At 34.9% G+C, this 24734-nt stretch overlaps 2 protein-coding genes across 10 annotated transcripts in view; both read left to right on the top strand.

Moving 5' to 3' along the window:
- The window catches only part of LOC138325780 (heparan sulfate glucosamine 3-O-sulfotransferase 5-like), an 85388-nt gene extending 61059 nt beyond the window's left edge, over positions 1–24329 (top strand). For 4 of the 9 annotated variants that reach the window (XM_069271674.1, XM_069271670.1, XM_069271667.1 and 1 more), the window contains exon 2: positions 16458–24329. In XM_069271674.1, the coding sequence (XP_069127775.1) occupies positions 16477–17598 (1122 nt within the window). In that variant the 5' untranslated portion in view covers positions 16458–16476 and the 3' untranslated portion in view covers positions 17599–24329. Of the gene's footprint in view, positions 1–5186; positions 5606–7544; positions 7696–12758; positions 12902–15280; positions 15406–16209; positions 16252–16457 lie in introns of those variants that run through there. The other 5 variants (XM_069271668.1, XM_069271675.1, XM_069271666.1 and 2 more) reach the window with 5 other exon arrangements.
- The window catches only part of LOC138325785 (heparan sulfate glucosamine 3-O-sulfotransferase 1-like), a 132379-nt gene that overhangs the window by 100836 nt on the left and 6809 nt on the right, over positions 1–24734 (top strand). The window lies entirely within an intron of this gene.

The raw sequence follows: 24734 nt of genomic DNA, 5'->3' as shown, positions 1-24734 counted from the left end.
TCTCAGGATCATTTCAGGTAAGTTTCAGCTCAATCCCACTGGTCAAACTTGAGAAGAAGTTCAAAATGTGAAAAGTTAACGCACGGCGGACGGCGCACGGCGCACGGCGGACGGCGCACGGCGCACGGCGGACGGCGCACGACGACGGACGAAACATGATGACTATAGGTCATCCTGACCCTTCGGGTCAGATGACCTAAAAACTTAAGTCAATGAGTGATGTTTACCTGAAGAAGATCACACAGGATATGGCTCTTGTTATTGAATGTTTCTCCTCATAGTCATTGAAATCTCATTTCAGTACATTTTTTCAATATTTGAATACTGCACCATTTGTATGGTACAATACTTATGGTCAAGTGTTTTGGTTGGTGTAAGGTAGAGCCCCAGGTTCAAATGCTCAGAAAAGGTGTAAAGTACAAACATACTAAGATTCTGTTGTATTAGAAAAAGTGTTTCAGTACATGTGTACTAAGTTTGAAAGTTATTTTGGGAAGCTAATGCTCAGAAAAGGTGTAAAGTACAAACATACTAAGATTCTGTTGTATTAGAAAAAGTGTTTCAGTACATGTGTACTAAGTTTGAAAGTTATTTTGGGAAGCTGAAATATCAATTGTACTAAGTTGAGTGTTATTCAGGGAGGCTGAAATTTCAATCTTACCAGAGACCAGGATTGAGCAGGATTGTATAAAGAACCCAACATTCCCAGTGGATATGCCATCAAGCTTTTTGATGGTTTGTAACACTGACAGGAGTCATGCTATCTCCATTGGCCTCCTGTCAGAGGCCAATTGGTTGGTCTGTGTACAGGACAACATGCTTATCACTGTTTGCTGTCTGTTATAACTGGAGTACATGTTTATGTTGTGTTTTGATGCACCGTTGTTTACATCAGAATGTATGGTCCTAATTTACCTGGGCTTTACCTGGCGGGAATCAATCTATTTTAGATATTTAACTGTTTGTGTACTCTTAGTGTGGATGTTGTGTTTCATTAACAATCATGATCCTGTTAGAGGATATGTCAGATACCGGGGATGGAAGAAAAATTTAGAGATCATGTAGGAAATAAGCCATCAACTCCTGGCCAAATGTAGTGTACACTATTCTATGTGGGACGCAAACTCACAACCCAGAGGTGAAGGGCAAGAATATGATTAATTAACGCCTAAACCAATTGGGCACCTTCGTCCAGAGATGGAGAACTAGTTGTTGAATGTTGGAATCCTTAGCCATGTAGCCACATTGGATTACTTGTAGAATATTTGACAGCTTGACCACTTAGTCGACAGTAGCCTTAAGATTAAGAGCCAGACTAGAAGTTGAATGTTGTGTGCTTTTTAAACCATGTAAATCTTTCTTAACTTACTCTTGTTAATTACAACATGGCTACCAATCTCCATTTTACTGTTTATTTGTCATAATAATAACTTTTCCTATTCAAATTTACATCATACAGACAACGCAAGTTTTCTTAAGTTTCTTGAAATTGTTAGTACACAGTGATGATAAACCCTGTTAGTGCAGGTCCAGGAGATTAAATGTCACTACATCATTACATCACTTCTGATAGAAGTTCTTTATCAGAGCTGATCTGGCCGACATTTAGGGTTACAGTTCAGTATACCTATCACCAGTGTGGCTGACGTTAAAGGGTACCACTGTCCAACCTGTAGACCAACTTGTCCGTTCTTCTGTGATCACAGCAGAAATAAGAGAAATGACATGGTAGCTTATGGTAAATACAGTCTGATATTCAATGTAATGGAGAATCTATCTGGGCCCAAAGGGTGAAATGATATAACTATCATACCATTGTGTGATCATTACACTAATGTATGTATAAAGGTCATTAATGGAATCTCGTGATCGCGATCGTTCTTGTCTGGGTAAGGTAAGTACTTCTAGACCATAAAATATTGTACAATAAAGCTGATTGCAGTGCCCATGACTTTTAATTGAAATCAAAACAATGTATCTATAGTTATGGAGTGTAGCACACGCATCCCTCTACCAGAAATAAGATGGAGCATACATAGTGTTATACAGTGGTAACATGTTAGACACCTTAACAACTTCGCCACCGAAGTCTTTATCAAAAATTATACCAGACAAGCATAGCCTCTAATAGATACATTTGCCTTGAGGTAATGTTGTCTAAACCAAACTTTTTGTGGTTGTAAATCTTAATGATGATTATTATATAGCGGAGAATTTTCATGTTTCCATAAAATTTAGTCATGCATTGTTAATTACAAGCTTGAAACTAAATTGAGCTATTTAGTCTAGACAGAGGATGTATTTCGTTAGTAAGATTTTTAGGGGTTTATGTTCGGGTGGTATCGGGGGTAAGATTGTAGTTGATAAATATCACTATAGGGGTTCTGTATCCATAGCAACATGGTGTTTCTTTCTACTTTCCTTACCTATCACAAGGTCTTCTATCTATTTGACAACTTTTGGTGACTTGATCTTCCCTTAAGACAAAATTGAATTCCTCTACTTCAAGGACTGGAACAGTTCAATATGGAAATACAGGGGTGATTGACGGTGAGTTAAATACATAATTACTGGACACTTATCAGTCTCAAACTCCCATAAAGATTCTGACTGGCATACAATCATTTTTTCACTATCTCTTGGACACTTTCTACCTGTAATTAACACCTCTTCTCCTTTACAATGGGCTTTGATGTCTTCTTTAATTATATGGTTAAGTTTGAAAAAAAAAAAATACAAGGAAAAAAACAGTCATGTAACCCAAGTCATGTAGATGACCTTGAATAACTGCTTCATCAAAGAGAGTTTAAAACTTGGATATTTCTGACGACCATCTAGTGATCTTTGTCCGGGTCAATGGTAGCATTTTAAATAGTTTAAAATCATCTTTATTATTGAAGTACTTAAGGAATCAACAAATGAATGTCTCATGTTTTACTAGAGCTTGTTAACATTATGGAGAGAATATTTAATGAGTTGTTCAAATTGGTAGCCAGGTTCAACTTGGTTACCGTACCTTAATTTCCAAAAACGATTAAATGATTTTGTAGAATGTCTGTTTAGTATGATGTAAACTTGACCTCTGTGATGACGTGCCACTTTAGTATGATGTAAACTTGACCTCTGTGATGACGTGACAGATCAGGAATGAGGTTGTTCATTAAAAGTTCTAGTGCTTTAATTGCCCTTCAAGAGTGCTTTAACACAACATTTCATCATTGTTGTGTTTGCATGCACTCGTGAGTACAGCTTTGGGGTTGGCTATGTGATAAGTTAACAAAAGACAGATTGAGAAGTTTTTTCTAGGCACAGAATATGTGAAAGATCTACTATAGTTAAGGCTTTAAGATGCAAGGATCAATGCTAATGACGCTTTTGAACTTTTTTTGTTCTGGATATCAGCAAAGAGAGATACAGAAAAAAGCAGGTGATAACCTTGATACAGCTGTAAACAGAAAAAAGCTGGCGATAACCTTCGTCTAAACAGAAAACAGAGAAATTTAGCAGATAACCTATGGCAACATCGGTGAAGTTTTTAAATTCACACATGTACAGCGTTTCTCTTTGTATACAAATAAAAGCACCAGTGTAACATCTGTTTGCGGATTACTTCACGAAGAAAATCTGAATTCTTAAGCAGAGTTTTAACACCACAAAGTTTAAAGTGAACATGCAACAGCTAGGCTAACTGAACTCTTCATCAGTAAACAAACTTTATACCAAATTTTCAGTGAGACTGAGGAAATTTAGAATACATGAATTTGGCATTGTTAGCAACATGAGGCAACTATATTTTTTATAGTGTTAAGTGTAATGGTGCACATGGTTTTCAATCATTGGTAAATCATCCTAAAATTTCCATTGTAATCAAAATAGTCAAAATTAAATTATCAGAAAAATTCAAAAGAAGTATTATAAAAAAAACATCTGTCCCTTAAGAATTCATTATCAATTAAATGGATTTCATCTTTGTTACAAGTGGTGTGGACTGGGAGAATACACAGGAAGGGAGAAGGAGGGGGGTAGTTTGTGTGCATTGAACTGCTCAAAGTCTCATGTTAGCTCCCTCAAAGTACATGTAACAGGCTAATGGTAGGACCTTTAATACTTGTGGTATTGATCAAGTGGTACACCTGTGGATTAGAAACTTGTCAGCTTAATGTTTAGATACATCACCAATCTCAGCAGTGAGAAGTGGTGTGTCAACATCAGTCTTAATCTAAACCATTAATATAGATAACAATCACTCTGAGTAACATGGCCTGGTACCTGTCAGAAACACTTCACAGCCCTAAAAGGTATGAATTTAAAATTTGTTACAAACATTTCCTGTAAAGGAAGCTAACAAATCAGCGCTGATTTGTTTGTTTGTGTCCATGCATTTATCCAACTGCAGTATCCAATAGCCCTTCTCTGATTCATCTCACATTTCCATCACAGAATTATAGCAACTAGACTGAATTATTGACGTTTCTCTTCATTTATATACTCAATATCATCTCAATTCAGAGCTCGACATTGTAAACAATTCACCCATCATTTGTCCCGCAAGATGTTGCAAGTAGCCAATGCTTTCAAGCCAAATTAGTCATTATTCATATTCAATTGCTTTGAAACTGTTTATCGATGCATACAGCAGGTACTTTGTTTATTTGAACAGAATTTCAATTTTCTTACAATCAAAAGTAAGGTATAATGAAAAAAATCAAAGAGAACATAAATTGTAGAATATCTCAAGCTGTGGAATAACTTCTCCTATGGGAACAGCTTGTGAGTTCCGAAGGCCTGTATTCTACTCTCCGCCCCTTTTTTACATCAATATACATTAGTTATTGTGACATTAGCATGATTGTCGTTTTAATTAAAGGTTATGTTTTGAGTAAAAACTAAAATTAAATGCTTTAATGGAAATTAATATACACTACTGTCACAAGATCAATATTCATATTTCTAATCAAAAGCACATTTAACACGGACCTATAGGTATGAAATAGCTACTCAAGGTTGCGTGTCAATATTGTTATGTATAAGAGGGTTTCAGGTCTGAGCGCTGTTGTTCCTATATAAGTTGTCATACTGTTAAGTGATTGGCCTGTTGTGGCAATTAATTCATGTTGCAAACTTTCACATTGTTATAAATTTCCTGTCAAATTGATATCCGATATCGGAGATTATATAAAAACGACCTTGTCGGAAAGTCTTTTTGAAGGCATTATAACAGACTATGAATGAAACTGAGTGGGGGCCTTTGTAAGTGTGAACAGGGCCATTGATGTAGTAAGAGATGTAACTACTATAGCAGTATAGGCCGTCACAGCAGAGAACCAGTTAGTCCTCCACGAGGCAACGCGCAACACTCCTGGTCTGTTGAAAATATATACTTCAGAGCCGGAATTATAATTATAGCATATCTATATTGTACTGTTTTGGAAAAGTGGATAATGACTGAGAGTTTGAGGACCAGTACCCATGGATATTTTCGAAAGCTTCCGGATAACAAGCACAGTTAATCAAACAATTCTTGGAAAAGGAAATGTAATTTGGAGTTTTCCGTACTTGCCATAATCAAATCAGAAGAAGTGGAATTGGAATACGTTTATTTGTGGTAGGTAGGCGTTTAGCCAGATCTAGATTCAGTTGAGTATAATAGAGCCCCTGGTCATAACAAAGAGGCTCTATTTCACTCTGGGGATGACAGGTACCGCTTTAGGATCTGGGGTTAGTCACATGACTTACAGGAAGTTCCACTTCTGGCAGAGCTGTTGCTTTTTTGGGCCTTATAGCTCTAGATGCCACCTGACCATCTCTAGCCATGGGCTTTGGTATCAGATTTATAGTATACATTTGGAAATGGCAAGGACCAGTAGCCTTTGCATTGATATCTAAGTGAGATTTTAGATATGATTTATTTGAGTTCAGATATTGTAAAATGTATATTTTTTAGATCTTTTTTTAAAGGTTTGACATGATTTATGTCTTATTTTGGAGCTCAGTTGCAAAAAAGAATTAAGTGGTGTGATTCTGTCTTTTTTTCCCTCCATTAAGTTTTTCCACACTTATCGTATATCATGTTTTTCTTCTTTATACCAAATATAATGTAATGTTATAAGTAAATTGTCAGAATTGTTACATGAATTATTTGTGTGATGAACTACATAATCACTTTTATATAGTGATGGATTGAAATTTACTGTGCAGATACATTGTTATGGTGCACAAAAACTGGTTTATTTCAAAAGGCTATATCTCTGATATATCTAATTGGTTCAATTTTTACGAATTCTGGAGTGTTAACTGACATTTTGATTTAACGGTCTCAAGGTTTTTAACGTTTTGGCCCCAAAAACTTGACATAGCTTTAATAGCGCTGAAAAGTAATGAATATCGCTGGAAAGGAAATATCACAAAAGATTAATTGAAAAGCAAATGTTTTATCCAAAGAATCTATCAGAATGCATCATTGCCCAGGTACAGCTGCCTGCCTTATAGTGGATACAGTCAAACAATAGGTATTTACTTATACACTTGTTCACTGTATTACTCTGTTTGTTATTTGTTTATTTCTAAAACAATTTCTATTTATTTGATTTACACCGTGTCAGCGTTGGGTTGGCATTATTAGTGAGATTCAGGCCCTTTTTCTTTAGAATTATAATTGCCTTGTGTCTTATTTGCAGACAACCTTGAAAAGTAATTTTATTTAGATAAGGATATTGCATGCCAAGTGTTGACAATGTGTTCATATTTTGTTACGATGATAATAGTATATCAATTTTCATGAACTCTTTCTCTCCATTTTGAACTCTATTACTTGCAGAGGTAATTGCTTTTTGTTTATGAATATGCAACCTTGGAAAGTTTGTTTTCAACATAGAAAGTAGCTGATGCGAAAGTGTAAAATTGTGCCATGACTCAATTCTCCGTAGATGAGAAGATAAACATATTTATGTTTGTTCCGTGACTGGCCAGGAGATAAACGTATTTATGTTTGTTCCGTGACTGGCCAGGAATGCTATTGTCCAATACATCATGCCATTGTTTGTATGATATTGCTTTCATTGTAAACAATTAAAACATTTCGCCACAAAGAAAAAAAAATTCAGAACTTTGTGCCCAACAATAAAAAGTTATCGTCTAAAAAAAGCTAGTCTGAGAAATTATTGACCAATTTAAGAAAAGCTTGACTTGTCTATTAGTCTATTATCGTTGGGTAGTGGAGCACAATGAATACTTGGCATGCATGACAATGAGTGTGAAAATACAAAAACTAGATTATACTAGAGAACAAGAGAGAGCTTGTTATTTATAGTTTCCAAATTACCTTCTGTATGGGTCAAAGGTCGCAGCAGTTCAGTCAAATTAATACTCTATATAGATATAAATTGCCACCAAATTGGAGTCAGTTTTGCATGACATTGGTTAAATCTGTTAGGGCTCCATGAATCTGTGAAGTATTTGCATTGTTTAGATGGTGGAACAGCGAATAGGCCTTACAAATGAAGAAAACTTATTGTAGAAGGTAGAGGCTAGTTGGACGCTGATGTCCAGTAGTATAGGGCGGTGGCGTCCAGTGATAAAGGGCTGGTCCAATGGTATAGGGCACAATGAGAGATTCTGGGCGTGGGAATTGACTACACTGGTGTATTGAGAGAGAGCAGAACCATTGAGTAGTTTAACAGCCTTGTGGGCCTCACTGTAAGTGTATACAAATCTACTTGTATTTTTATTGATAGATCTTTAAATTGAATTTGATTTGGTATTAGTAGTGTGTCGATAGCTTGGTACTTTTGTGCTCGTTTCCTGTATGTAAATCTGCATTTATTTTGAATGTATTGGACTTTAATTTCCCTGCTGAGGCGTAACACTAGATTATTTGTAGTTGACGTAGAGACTGAATTTATAATATATAATCAATATTTTCTGATATTTTTGATATTCTACAGACTGTTGGTCAGTCTATATCGATTATCTTGGATGAATTGAAACAAAACAATTGTAATTGTCCACTTTTAACAATTCTTGCAATGATCAGTTTCCTCTAAGCAGTAGGTTGATATCCAAAAGGATTTAGGGCTAGCTAAGTAACTATGAAATGTACCCGGTCTGGAGAATTGATTTACAGAACATTTTCTTGTGACGCGGACAGAAATGGATTGTTAAATACAAATTATAGATTAGGTGAACAACACTACAGTCAAACACTATTAGTGGTGTCAACATTTATTTATAAGGACTATTGGGATTGGAAGCACATCGATAAGTCTCACATCAAGAATCTAGGTGTAATTAAAAATCCAACGACAAAACCAATCAAGTCATTAAGTGTTCTTGTTTATTCATTTTTAATTTCGATAACTTACGTCATCATACTTTGTAGTGTAGTGTCTGGTGTCACACTGCATGGGTTGTTGGACATTTTTGTGGCAGATTTTTTCATGCCTCATCTGTGTCCATCTAATACAGCATAAAAATGCGGTAAACTTTTATGTTTACAAAATTTAAAGCGATAAATGAATAACACCATCTACTGGATAAATGGTGGTTTTGCTTCGTTTAATGTCGGAGTTCTAGGTTCAACAGAATTAATAGTGAAATTTCTGCCTAGTAATTTCATCATTTTATATAAAATACTTGAGCCCTATATGGCATCAGACTTGTTTTCTGGTGGTCTCTCTCTCCTTTTAAAACTTTAAACCGAACATTCACTTACAAAGTCATTTCAATATATCTACATTTTCACTGCAGTTTAACTATGTAACCTTACCAAGCGCAGTTGGCAGTCATATAGACAATGAACTTCAAGCGCCTATAATGACATTTTTATCATTGTGACGTCACAATATTGTCGTGCCAGCAATCACGGAAGATGGCTGTTCAAATGGCTGACCCATCCATGACGATAACGAATGATTATTTCATTATAGATGCAAATTTCCGTGGGATTTCATCATAAAATTGCACCAAATGTAAATATAAGCATTGAACGTCTTTCAGTTGGCACTCGTAGCCAATATGAATGCTGACTGAAAAGAGGCAAATTCAACATGAAGCGCTAGCGCGCTTCAAGGAATTTGCCTCTGTTCAGTTGACATTCATATTGGCTATGAATGCCAACTAAAAGACGTTCAATGCTTAAGAATACTTAGATATGTCTCAAAACATTGACCATGTACATGTCGGCTTTAACAATATAATGATAAATGTTTAATGTTCTAAATGTTGCCAGCACATTTATATATTTAGTCTCCATAAGGTAAATACTGTCTTAAGAAATTATCAGAAATATTACAAAGTAGGCTTTGATGACATTTCTTCGTGGCGTGATGTTAGTGAGCTGTACGGTACCATTTCTGTCTCAGTCATTTTTACATGAAGATTTATCGACATTTCACATAGTTTAGTGCCATACAAATTGAAAGATTTCTGTTTGTGATTTACTGGATTTTCTGTGTCCAGAGACTGTGCAATTAATTATTCATTTCAAATGTATTGGTAAAATGAAGGAAGAGAAATTGTGGGGACTGGTCTGTATGCTAAATCTCTATCAAAATTACGGTAGGGATGTCAGTGCATGTAATTACTATTCGTGAGAAAATTATTGCATGCATAATCATCGTTTGGATGAATGGTGTCTTGCGGGAAACTATAAATATTTCAATTATGGTTAGTATTATGGGTTACAAGGACAACGCTCGTGTTTGGTCGCATGATGACACAGTTAACTCGAGCTGTGATGCTGTAAGTGGTAATTAACGATTGGTTAGAGACGATCGGAGCCTACTATGTTTGGAGCCTACTATGTTCGGCTTAAGTGATATTGCTCGCTACGAATTCGGTATCCAACGATCTGCTTAATGTTTCAGTAATGTACAGTATATAAGTGAAAGTGATCATATTTTGATATTTCATTTAAGCTTTAACAGATTTCTGGATCAAAGACACATTAACTAGTATTCATGCTTTAATAACTACATTAGGTTTGGGTTACAACATGCTTAATGTGTGTTTCATATACACTTTGGATTAGGTTCTGTCACTCGTGGACAATGCATGATTTAGTGGTAAGGAAAAGTCGGAGTACCGCTAGAAAAACACCAAATTTATAAGGTCAGTGCCTAGCAACAGTCAAATATCGACCTTGAACTTGGTACCCATTATATATTTGACAGTCTTTGAGGGCAGGTATATGATATATAGTATTTATAAATAGAGGATACATTTCAATGTTTTAATTTTTATATTCTAGCTCGTTTAAGATAATTCTGTTCTGAGGTCAATCAGAGAAGCTAATGTCCAGGGCCCAGTTGCACAAAGGAATTTCTTAACTTAAAATTCTTCATAGGAAAGCACTACATGAGATAAGTGATTCTGGGCCCAGATGATATATTGTTATACTATTGGTTTGGACAAGTGGGTATGTTTTTTCTTGTATCTCTTACTGGAGAGGAACAAAATAATTAATCATATATGTATAATACCCAGTGGATATACTACATCGTTAAAGTCCTGCAGAAAAAAAATGAATATTTTGTTAGCATAATCACACCTATAATATCATAATGAACTGTTCCAGACCATAGAATTGGGGGAGTTCAAACATGTTTTAAGGGATGAATGGGTTACAAATGCTGTATCCAGTTTGATTGATAATGTATCCATGACAACATAAAAGTACATGTGTATAATAACCTATTTGTTTTGTTTACGCGTCTGACTTGTTTAAGAAAAAAAAAAGGGGGGAAAACCCACTTTCTGAATTCTACATTGTTGGGATCTGTTAAGAATTCTATTGTTGGGATCTGTTAAGATATATGCAAGTTTTCTACATAGCTCTAAAAACATACGTTTTGGCCCTGCTAATATTCACTTGTTTTCCCTTGGTGCCAGGGAGTTTAAATCTGCTGATACAGCAGTACCAGAAGTTAGATAGGGAAGGATTCCTGCAGTACTAATACCCTCTCTACAATGTTTATATTGATTCCAACATATCACTAAATTATAATGTGTCTCGATATTTTTGTTGGCATACAAATGATTTACATATTCAAACATGTCAGTTAGTTTATTTTACAAGCTTTTAAATAGCAAAACAACATTTCAGAAATCTTGAGATAAAGCCCTTAGTAGAGTAGTTATTGGTAAGACTTAAGTCTTTAAAGTCATAGTGACCACTGTGATATAATCAGTTCCTTGGTCAGCTGTGTCCAATGTTGGTCAGTAATGTCCAATGTTAGGGATTACAGGCCACTTGTCAGGACAATTGTTTGCTGTTTTTGTATATTGTTGACCTGGCTGTGTTAATGGTCCTTGATCTGTTGTCCAACCTAACACCTGGCCTGGCTTAACAGGGTACAGCATGTTTAAGGCCCAAACAACCTAGTCTTCTCAACAACCCAGGCAAAGAATGGCAAGGACACTTCCTGTGTCGACAATTCTATAAATTAGTGTACTTGACGATGTTATAAAACAGCTCCATTTTTATTTCGAGTGTTTGCTTTTGGCAGGTTAATTGTGATCAGAATGTTAACAACTCTACAGGAACACTTCAATAATTGTTCTATAAGGTCAAGGTCATAGGTCTGTAACTACTGTAAGGTCATGGCCATATGATGTTAACAACTCTACAAAAACTGCCCATTAATTGTTCCTTAAGCTAGGTCAAGGACACAGCTCTGTGACTGTTTTATAATGTCAAGGTTTATAGGTCTGTAATTGTAAGGTCAAGGTCATAGCTCTGTAATTACTGTAAGGACATGCAAGGTCATATCACTGTAACAAAGGTCAGGGTCACAACTCTGGCTGTTCTTTGAATATCATTGTAACTTTATAATAGTCGCAATGTGACGGTCAAAGCACTGCCACTGTATTGTAATATCAAGGTCACGTCATTGTAATGTTCAAACCATTAGGTGAAGGTCATAGCTCTGTTAGTAGTCTAAAAGACTGATGTTAAACTTTTTTTGAAGATCAGATTACAATTTTCAAGACTTTTTGTACTATCACATTAACAGCTAACTATTCTTTAAGATCAGATTCATAATTTTCTGTTATAATTCAGTTCAACGTCGGACTATATCTTGGCTCAGGCAGCTGATAAACTGGTAGTTTGACATATTCTACAATTTATATATTATGTGGAAATGAAATACGCATTGGAATTCTGATGTCAAAGGTAGACATTTAAGCTCACGATTCCATGCATTTAAAGCATTATATGTATAAATGTTTAACAAATTAAGACAAATATGAATTCTGGAGATAAAAAATGGGTTTACCAATGATTTCAGTATTTTGTGAATAGGGATTTATAGCCAGGTGTGTGGCGTGAAATACCTGAGTAATTGTATTACCCCTGATCTCTACATAACTCCGAATTTAGCCAGTATTCAGTATGCGGTGGAATTATCCTGTGGAATTTATTAATCCCTGACTTTTAGAATAGAAAGACTAGATTAGGAATCTATTAATCCATTGACATTAGAAATCCAAATGGGCAAGTCTATAAGTAGAAGTAAAAATTAGAGCGTGGATCATGGATTTACGGGAGAGATTAACATGATAACTGAGATAGATTAAGCAGATTATCCATAAAAACCTGTCTGTCACTAATCAGTGAAGAAGAGAGATCATGTCACAACTCACTGACATTTTGGTTCTAACGCTCTGTAATCTCCACACATTCAAGGTTTTAATACACCTGGTTTTTAGTCCAGGTAATCGAAGCTAGGATTATAGGTGGAAAAGGGCAGTCCCTTTAACAGTCAGTGTGGTGTGTATATAGACACCGCTCTCGATTTCCTTCAGTCAGTGTGGGGATATTGGTCGGAGGTTATTGTTACGTTAGGAGGAAATATATATCTGTATAACAGGGAGCACAAACTGCTACGGCAGGCTTTACAAGGTAAGCCAGGTAGAACTCGTATTGTGAAGTAGTTTGCTCAAAGAGAAAATATGTTTTTACAAAGCCAGGTACAGTAGTCGCATTGATAAAACATAACAACTCTATGGATAGATAAATTTGCATTGAGAAAATAATAATTTTTAATATTGGTAGTACATAAAGCTGTATTTATGAAATATAATTGTAGTAAAGGCAGGTAAAAGTTGCATTGATGAAATTATTTTTTAACATTGGTATTTGGTACATGTAGTTATATAGAGGAAAGATAATTATAGTAAAGGCAGGTAAAAGTTGTGTTTTATTACTCATCAAGTTTAGCAGCAGGTTGTAGTCCCATTGATAAAACCCAAATTATTAGGGCTATAACCCACTTCACAAAAGGTTGACAATATTTACACTCACACAAGTTTGTGACAGGAAATCAAGAAATCAGCAATAAAAGTGTGAACTAACCAAACGATTATGTAGTAATGCATTTTAAGGCAGTATAAAATATATAAACAGCAGGTATAAGAGTGAGTGCTCTCAGTAGCTTGTTTAGGTTGGTGATTTATGAGGCGATGCTCTGACAGAATTAGCCATGTACATGGAGTATAATTTGATGCTTTGACAGAGTTTTATTCAGTCAGTTTTCGTCTGATGAGGAAGACATCACACTTGTGATGTGCAGTTGACACTTCCTGAATGTAAAATCAGCCAGAACTATGAGGAAAATTAGTTGGAATAGTTTGCACCAAATGTTACCGACAAGTGGTTTGTACTTTCCTCGCCTGTTTTATTAAACAAATGACACATATTTCATATCATGGCCCAGATATGGGTGTTAGGATACTGAGCTTGTGTTTTTAGGTCATATTTATCCAATGACTGTGAGTTCCGTAACCTTTACCTAAAAACTAATGATAGTGCCCTGAGGGTACCAAGGGTACCAACCATGTATTGTTATCTCCAATACAGGAGAGTTCTTCAGCCTCCACAGACTGCCATAGTCAATTGGACCAGTTCTTACGTACACGTCTGTATAGAGGAATATCACAGTTCAGATTTTTCTGTGGATAGAAGTTTTCTTCAGAGTTTTCTGTGGATAGAAGGATGGTCTAAACAGATTGTATTTTATCACGATGATTCATCTGCACTAAATGTTATATTCTCCTAATGTGAAATATTTTTTCCCAAACATTACTGGGTTCATAACTGTGTAATTGTTTAGGTACAGTAGCTTTTGAAATTAACCAGAATAAATTTTGAATGTTGAACTTGATTGTATCTTATTTCATAGACTGATGAATGGATTAAGATTTAAACTAGTAATACTTTTAATTTCCTATTTTTAATCATTTGAATCAGTATTCATTAAATTTCATTAGAATGGATTTTATTTGAATTTATATGAGTTACATAAAACTTTATTAAATTTTTATTTTAAGCAATACACTTGGTATCAGCCATTACAGAAATACAAATCGTCTCTAACATTAGTAACATACCAGAACTGTTTGATATGTTTAGAATTTCACGAGATTAATTTAGATTTTGAGATTCTTGTTCCTGTGTTATTTAAATTTGATTGACAGTACTTGAGATTTTGTGGGTATAGGATTATTAGAGGTGATTATCTGCATGTCAAGCGGTCGACCTGTATTTACTCGTCATCGTATCGGCACACAAACTTTGTATACTATTCAGCGTCCAACAGCTAATCTTTTACCTGTCCATTAGACGAATACACCCGCCATCAGGTTACCTGGCACTGCTAATGAGTTTGTATAACGGATAACTAAATGCTAACTGACAGGTATTGTGGCGGCCTCTTTAAATCGTATGTGTCAAGGTACGAGAAACGGGAGCCTAATTAAGTTTTTACTTAATAAGATCGGGTGGCACAGCATTAAATAAAATTTTGTCATTACTGAGATTGAGATCTAGAGTCGATACAGAGTCCTGTAGGTTACCGGTCTGAATTATATAGGTTCCTGTCTAATGTAATAACCAATTTTATAATTAAAGAAAATTGTTATATTTTTTTTTTGTTAATTATGATATTTACTAACAGTAAACTACTTTATTCCACCTTTAGATTTAAATATAACTGGAAAATTAAAGTGATTAATCATATATATAAGAGGAAACATTTTGCACTGTCATTTTAACCAAATGAAGCATATTTGTATCCTATGTTTTATAGGGTAATTTGTGAAATCTTCAAATCTTTAATTAGCGAGGGAAGGTTTATAATGATATTTGTGAAGGGAGTCCACCCACATGTGTTTGATAAGACCCAGTACAGTTTCATGGCAGAGTACTCGAGTCAAGTGTTGACTTAGGAAAAGTTACAAGATCTAAACATACAAATGATCAAGTCTCATTTCCTAATCGCTATCTATAGACGCACAAGTCGGCAGAAATATGGCTGATTTCCTCGTCTGGGTGATGTAATCTGTCGGTGTTACTAAAATGTCTGCGGTACAAGACATTATAAATGATCGCTGTGTTTGACTTTCTCAGTAAGTTACTGTTGTCTATAAACTACAAAGATATGTATTCAGTGGTTACATCTGCTGCACTTCATACAATAATCAATATCTATATCGGTGTATGGTTGTTGAATGACTTGATTCCTGATGAAGTCATTTGTGTGATATTATTTACCTGCTGTTCATTTTGATGGAATGTTTTCCTGTTTTCCTAATATGATAATAATTATCAAGATATGATGTTTTTGATGAAACCTTGCCTGAATGATGAATTAATTGATGAAATCTTGTTGAGATGAAGTTGTCATTTGATGAAATTTTTTACAGATGAAATAATTATCGTAATTAAATTACATTTACTGACATGACTCTACCCTGCTGTTGCAGTGATGGAATCTTGTCTTCAATTGATGAATTATTTGTTCTGCTGATGTTGTTTATAAAGTACTCTGGTGTCATGGATGGTGTTTTCCCCTTTATGAGTGCTATTTTATCCTACTGATTCAATCCTTGATGAAATCTTGCCCCGTTGTGGTCATCATATGAATACTTGTCCCTCAGTGGTCTTACATGATGAGCAGGGAATGTAACTTGACAAATGAATACTAATGATTGAGTTAAAGTATTTGAATGTCATCTGAGAAGTCTAGTGTTTTATAGCCAGTGTTGAAGTTAAGTGCTTATTGACATGAATATGTACCTCGGAGAGCCCGCCCTGACACAGCTCGGTCACGACCTTATAAAGACACTGACAGCATGTTGTAGAAAACAATTTTGAAAAAGTTCATAATCCTCCTGAAGTATATAAGCACTTAAACATATGTCTCGGGTCCATTCGATGGGTGAGCTGGGATATTTGCAACAATATGATATTTTGTTTGTTATACTCAATTTTCTGAAATGTTATCAGTTGACATAATGCTAGTGTAATTTGTGGTTTTTTATAGGCTGATAGAATGACATTTATGTCATCTAAAACCTATTAATTTACTTAGATAAGCTATCTAATCTGACATCTATATTGTATGTAATTTCTTTTTTTTTCTGACCTACTAACTGAACATATTTGTTTTCCATTTTAGATGGCTTCTGTGAGTTGGAATGTCTACCAGGTATTCTCTGCTGGAGTCCCAAACTCCGAGGATCTACATGGATTGTCCGACCATCTTTGCTGCTAATGTGACGTCGAGAGAACGTTCAAAGTCTCATCTTTGTGGTCCGGCCCATACAGTATGCGTGATAATGAAGGGCAAGGGCAGACAACTGTGGATGTTAATGTGTGTGATAGGAGTAGTGCTATGTTTCAGTGCCTATAGTAACAGTATAGTATGGCGGACAATGTCAGCCAACAGATTCTCTCCCAACGAAGAGCTGTCTGTCGCTGGGGCCCGAAAACTTTTGGAAGAAGAAGAATGGGGCGCAGAAAAGCCGCACCCACCAGGAACAGACAAGAGACTTCCTCAATCTATTATATTTGGTGTGCGTAAGTGTGGTACCCGTGCGATGCTAGAGTTTCTAGGTCTCCATCCTCAGATTCGACCTGCTGACCACGAGGTCCACTACTTTGACGATGACACCAACTTCAACCTTGGTATTGACTGGTACAGAGATCAAATGCCTTATTCCTTTGAGGATCAAGTCACCATCGAGAAAAGTCCTCGCTATTTCATCACAGAAAAAGTTCCTGAACGAATATCAAGCATGAATAATTCAATAAAACTTATAGTGTTACTTAGAAATCCGACAGTGAGAGTGATATCAGACTATACGCAAGTGTATTACAACAAAAAAGCGAAAGGGAAGGTTCATGACAAGTTAGAGAAGCTAGCGATTGAGCCTACCACTGGGGAGGTGAACACTCGCTATAAGGCAGTACGTATTAGTATATACCACCAACATTTTGAGCGGTGGCTGAAGGTGTTTAGACCTGACCAGTTCCACATTGTGGACGGCGATAACCTTATACATCGACCATGGGAAGAGATTGCTCTCGTCGAGGAATTTCTGGGATTACCACATAAAATTACTCGAGAGCATTTTTACTATAACTCTACACGTGGATTTTATTGCATGAGGTTGGGACACGAAAAGTGTTTAGGTGCTACAAAGGGGAGACGACACCCCTTCACTGACCCTGTGGCCGTGGACAAGTTACGGGCATTCTTCAAACCACACAATCAGATGTTGTTCCAAATGATCAACAGAACATTCAACTGGGATTGAGGAATGCATTGGTGTGAACCTTCAAATATGGCAGCTAAAATTCATATATTATTCTCTTAAAAATGTGCCAAGTTTTGCTGAAATAATCTTTCAATTTCATAAAACTTATTTATTTTTCATTCCCAAGACAAATTATTTTTCATACAAGTCATCTGTGTGTTGTGTGTATGTAAAGTGTGTGTGTGAAGTATGTGTGTAAAGTGTGTTTTGTATGTGTGTGTGACAGTGTGACCCGTGTCTGTGATGTACACGCATACAGACAGACCTAAATCTATGCACACAAGGGAGGTTCTTGATTATTTCATATGATACAACTTCTAAGACATTAAGCTGATGCTTCACATGTGAAGATTATCTCGGTCAGAGTCATAGTTGTTTTCATTCAGCTGCAGAGACTGTAAACTTCTTATGATATTTGTATTAACTTTTGATCACCCCTGGAGACAGATTTGAACTCTTCTTATTTTAAAACACCTAGGAATAGTTCATCACATAATCAAAGGGGTAAATGAACTCATACTTCTTCTGAATGGTAATCGCATTGTGGTAAGAAAATGTATACATGTTTATATGCTGACCACATGTTTAAAATAGTAACTGGCGTTCAGTTTGTGACTCAGCATCTTTGGGTACAAAGATTAATACTTTAATGACGGTTTACACTATAGATAGGCCACAAGTTTCAATGACAAAAATAATGTAAATCTGATTGGTGCATTTACACACATGTTTCATGAATAGTGTATTTGTCCGAAAATTAGCTACTGATTGCTTTAAAGATACCAATCAATTTGTTTGACTTTTAACTGCTCTTGAAAAATGATCACTTGCATTATGAGGATAGGATTATAAACATACTAAGTATACAATATTGGTTACTGTCATCATTTGAGTGGTGCCTGCATGAGTGTGCAGCTGTCATGGGAGAGAGATTGTTGCTATGACCATTTGAGAGAATAATAAATTGGTATATGGCTTTATATTGATGTGATAAAACCTAGCGATAGGCAGAGTCATGTTGATGGTAACCCAGTAACTTACTGAAAATATCTACAATTTTGCTGTGATCATTGGAACAGAGTGTTGAAATGCCATCTAGCTATGCTTGTTTTAAAAACATCTTATGCAGTATTGGTGGTATTTTCGCTGAGTTCATCATAATTCTATAGACATAGACCTGTATGTATTCTAGATAGAGCTGCTTCAGAAAAAGTGTTTGCACTTCAAGGTTACTCTATGTCAAAATCTTGTAATGCTTAATATCTCACAAATGTCATCTTATATCCTGTTCTTCTCTCACAGAGAAATATTTTATAAATGATTCTACGATTGATGTGGCATTTAATACCATCTTCTCATAGTTAGTCTGCAAATTGTCTGTTTTGAAAAGGTGTTTAAAACTCTATCCCAGTCCTTTTTATATAGAATTGTTCAGAAGGCAGAATATTAATATTCACATAATAGACAATCCATCATCATTAATATCACTATCTCATGTGTAATTAGATATAATCTTTTTTCATACAAAAATTTTAATTCATTAAGAGAATTTGATCTCGTGAAGAAATTAATTCTCTTAAGGTGTTATCTCTTAAATAAATTACCATTTTTAACTTAGATTACTTTTGAAAGGAATTAAAAAAATGATTCCATTTTAGAGACAGAAAAGAAACAATGATAAGACTTGATGTAAAATGGCCCTTTGACATATTACAAATGGACAAGTTCTTGTCCTGTTTTTGTAAATAATGAGAATTTTGTGGTAAAATTTATACTGTCGACTGTGATAAGGAGCCTATGTTACCACTGATAAATCTGAAACCTGTGCTAGTTCAGTCAACATCTTAAGGTGTGCAACTGAGTTTTTATTTGGGAAAAGAAAATTTGCTGTCAATTTTTTTGCTGTTGGTGAAATGTATAATCCATTTGTATAAATAATGGCAGCTGTTATCAATACATCAAGCCAGCCTTGAGATCTTTGGCAGTGTGAAGAGTAAATATAATGTTGGTATCCCCAGGGTACAGTTAACATATATTGATAAAATATTAGTAAGATTCTAAAACGTTTATTGCCGTTTGTAAACAAAAGTTCATAAACTAAATCTTATACCCAACTGCAAATAAAACATCAGATAATTTGTGCACCAGTTATTTGTGCAGGAATATTCCAAAAATGTTATACTTATTGAATCCAAAATTTTAAATTTCAAACTACAGAGAAACAATGTAAATCACACGTTACAGTTAGTTTTGTATGTAAAGCAGCAGACATTATCACATTCTTTGTGACTGAGATACACTTCAGATTTTGTGTTTAGAAAAATGAACCTAGCACCTTGCTTTATTTAGAAGCAATGTTGTTAGAAAAATAAGAAAATGTTCAGTGTTGGTTTCATATTTCTTTAAAATTTCATTTGAAAATGATCTTTTTAATGGTGGACAGGTATATGGAGAGAAAAAAGTCAATTTTACATAAACAATTGTCAGTAATGTTAATAAGACCAAAGACAGAATAATTAGCATTAAGACAGTCACTTGAGGATTATATTAGCAGGGAGAAACCCTTACAGAACTTTCATTTCTGACATTTCCTAATTCGTCTTCTTAGTAGACAAATGGGAATCGGGATACTTCCAGGAGAGGACAGTTGAAGTATCTGAGTGTCGATAATCATAGTCGTTAACAGGCTTAATCCTTGTGAGGGAAATTTGGGGATATTTATCATAACAGGGATGCAAGACTGTCAAAATTTTGGTTACAGATTGTCATAGTTGATTTTAAATCACTAGTAAAAAAATGAATTGATAACAGGGACATACAATCAGTCAGTGGATGTCAATGTGTCAATGTGACGACAAGGAATTTTGTGACCAAAACGTTGGACAATGACTCCTCGTTAATGAGCTTGTAAATTAATAGTTGGATAATGTCAAAGTAATTTTGACCCCAAGGGATGTAATTTTCTGTAAAATATAATCAACTGTAAATGACTAACCAATGACAAAAATGAAGGACTACACACTAAGGTGTTGTTATTAGGTGGGATTTGGCGAGTTCTACATTTCTTTATGATGGTTGGTTCACTCCTCCTCAAGTCAAGGGACATAACTCCATCTAAATTAAGGTCAATAAATCAATGACTGAATTGCATTGCAATGCATTTTGAACATTTTAAGTGCATAGTTCTGAATAGGTTAATTAGATTCACTGGTGAATAAGATAAATATTTGATTTATTTACGGTTTTATTCATGAAATTATTTTGAAATATTGGCCAATTATTCTTGCTTTATCTGTCATAAGACTACATGTGTCCTGATGCAGCCGATATTTTCCATGATGGTGATTCCTACTTCGGAAGCTGCAGGGTTGGATGTGTAACCGAGCACGGCCCTGGTAGATAGGATCTGTGTTCTACCATTGTCTGGGTTTATTGTTACGGCTCCCATTATCTATAGGAATAACTCCATTACATTTCTGTGATATTTTTAATAGCATTAACTTATTGGCTATTATTGGTCGAGATTAGTTTTACGGTATTATTTCTTATCTGTACACTATAATAGTCTGGTAAAAAGTCATTTGTCAGGCGTATTGGGTTCCCCAGTTTATCTGTTTGATAGAAAATAAAGGTCGCATATAGAAGAAAAATACCTGCACAGGGACAAAATCGTAACGATCACCCATCAATCGGTGGAGTTCACTACGTTTTAGTAAACATTACGAGGTCTACCGCTATCATTGTGTTTTGTTAATTGCATTAGCAAGCGTGTACAGGTGTTGTTTACATAGAGATGTTAGTGCTGACACTTTGGAAAACAAACTTTACTTTGTGAAATTGATCAGCAATAATTTCCAGGAAAGCTAAGAAATTGATATTTTGAGCAAAAATGAAAATTATGCTGTTATTTTGACTGATGGGTTTGAACTAAAAGCTTAGGCTATATTTCAGGGTATCATATTATCAATAAACACCCGCAGTGCTTTACAGGAAAAAACCTCATGGCTGACCTTATAATCTTTGACAATAAACCTCAATATCCACATGACAGACTTATACTATATGATCAAGGCTGTCCCCGGTGCTAGTCTTCACTCGTTGCTAAAAAGGCTCTCCCATGTGGAGGCATGATATTTTACAAGGCTTCTCATTTCAAATTTATTATAACAGGTTTTTGAAAGCATGTCTAAATAGTAGATATGTTTTATTCAGACTACTGTAGACATGAAGATAAACGGGAGGGTCAGCAGACACAAGATACTAGTCCATTAGTGCATAAAACATTTGTCAATAACAATAAGTTGTTGATATTTGTTTCTCTATGAAAACGGCTATCAATTTTGTCCTCGCACTGTTATACAACTAGGTACTCAAAATCACAGACTACTATAATGGTGATATTTATCAGCTTCACACAATACACAATCATGAAGAACAAGAGTTTCTGTGATGCTGAGTCAAGGTCACAATCACTGAAAATAAGATATCTGTGGATCTTTTCAGTATAATACTGAATCCTTCAGCTCCTCTGCCACTACAGACAGCCATGTTTGTTTTTGTTGACATCACTGTCCAAACTTGAGCTTGTCTTGTCATGCTCTGTCTGAATACTGAAGGAGAAGTGTTCATTAAAGTCATACCAATGTCACGGTTTGGGCAAGTTTAGATTTGCTACTGACTAGAACCTTGTTACAGCTGTTGTTACCAAGCAGCTGTTAACTCAGCCATCTTGTAAAACACTTTTGGTTTTCGAGTGTAACATTTAATGTTATGGTTACTAAGATGTCTAGATTTTTTTACAACAGATCTTGATAATTTGTTATTTACTGATACTGCTCTCACAATAAAATGAAACAAAAATTATAAGTTGATATTCCAACATCCAAAGAAATAATGATAATCTCGATAGAAAAATTTAGTTGATCAAGGGAAAAAAATTATATTGGAAAATTTTGAGATTTAGCTAACACTTGTAGAATAGTATAATTTACTTGTAGAGTAAGTGGAACACACACTCACTGCTCCCTTCCGCTTCTACTACTACAAGGAGAGAAGTAGGTTGATTTTACTCACAAACAACACTGTCTGTTTTCTACATTTTCCTTGGCCGTTATTTCTACCACAATCTTTCTTTGAGGTATTTTGTTTCCACTAGTGCATCAGGTTTTGTGGTTTGTTATTTTGGAAAATAATTACAATTCAATGTTCTCCTACATAACAAAGCCTCCATCTTCTTTGTTTGTGTTAAGTAAACATGAGGTACTGTTATATGGATGATGTTTGTGATCGAGTCGAGACTGAATAAGTGTTTGCAAGTTTTTTATTTCAAGTTTAAGTGCATTTTGAAATTAATGTTTGCATAGCCATAGCAGAAATGTCTCAACCACACTCTATAACTGTGAATTTAATTTTTTACATAATAATGTACCGTAGAATGAATATTGGCAGACGTCACTGGCTAAGATTTGACAGATAGGAGACAGATATTTCAAATTAAAACTGACATTAAGATTCGCGAGGAGATTTATGAGGTTTTTGTCTGTCTTATTATATCCCGAAGGAACAGATGGTTTTTTATGCAGATGCATTTACAGATTAATCATAGCCTTCGTGATTATTACATAGATATTGGTGTATTTTCATCTCCTACGTTGTTTTTAGCAATGATTCAGATTTCACGATAAAGGAAATACTTTTACTCAACAATCAACAAGTCTGATGCATCAAGTTTATAATCCATCTTCACCTCCACAAAAATAAAACAGAAAAAGTAGAGATACTGCTGATGTGTGGATTACATTAGGGAGTGTTATCACCAGAGAAGTGATAGATGGGTACTAACAGATCCCACATATACAATATTCTATAATTTACTTTTAATGTGAAACGCTGTAATACAAAATCACAATTGATTAGATATGTCCTCTAACTTAGATGCATATGTATGTAAACCCAAATAACTGATCATTTGGTGACAGGTGAAGCCATGTTTTCTGTAAAAATTTGTTATCATTGCAACCTTGACAGCATTCATTTGCAAGGTCATGACCTTGATTTTCTTTTCTTTTTTTTTTCCATTTTCTTACATTTAAAAGACTATGGTATCTGTCTCTAAAAATTGTTATTACATTTTTTGTCAATAATGGACAATTTTATTCTGTTCTTGCTGTAGATTTTGTTTTTGATGACTCAGAGAAGTAATTAGTGTTATTTTTGTGACTGAAATCTCATCTAATTAGAGAATGTTTATGTATGTTTCAACATAGGATGGAAGCTATTTGTGTTAGTGTACACAGAAACATGTTATAGAGTACCATTTGCTTAACAGCTAACTTAGCAAATGTGCTAAAGTATCTCTACATGTCTTTAAGAAGTTTTATGGAAAGCTGGGATTGGTCTATTAGTGAAAATTACCCTGCAATAAAGCCAGAATAGAATATACTTGGTTAGGGAATTGTGATAGGTAAATTATGGTCAATGAGAGTTTATTTATTTATCAAATCATTAGTTTAATTAATTACTGGAATAATGAATTTGTTGCCCTAATTGTAAATTTATGTTAATCTCTTCTGTGAAGAGAAGCTGTACTTTTATTTGGTGGTGAGAGAGTGCTGGAGTTACTGCTGATTAAGTGCTATATTATTGAATGTGTTCATTGTTTTAAATGTATATGAAATGTACAACGTCCATCATGCGGATGTCATTCAATTGAAATAAACTACTGAAATCAGCATACGTGTTGTTATTATCTGTAAAAACACAGGGCCTTCTTTAGGACTCTTCATAATCTTACACCTTGATGGGTCACACGGTACACCAATCTTAACGATTGTCACACCTGTCCGCAGGTAACGTGGCGATTTACATATTGTAATCATCTCATGATGACATTAACAGTAGGATCTGTAGCATCACACTGTCAGGTAACACCAAGTAAACAACTTCTGTTACACTGAAATAGGAATATGTCATAAATCATTATCAAAAAGGGGAGATAATTTGAAAAAATGACAAAACAAGAGCACAAGTATCAAGAAAAATATGTAATAAAATTAGAATGTTTCAAATTAAAAAGTGATTAAACGGAAGGTAAATTTAAGGTTCAGACTCGAATAAGCTGAGGTTAATTAATCCAA

Source organism: Argopecten irradians, chromosome 6, assembly GCF_041381155.1.
Source record: "Argopecten irradians isolate NY chromosome 6, Ai_NY, whole genome shotgun sequence".
Lineage (NCBI taxonomy): Eukaryota > Metazoa > Mollusca > Bivalvia > Pectinida > Pectinidae > Argopecten > Argopecten irradians.
Note: the sequence above shows the minus strand (reverse complement) of the source record. Positions and strands in the feature narration are given on the sequence as shown.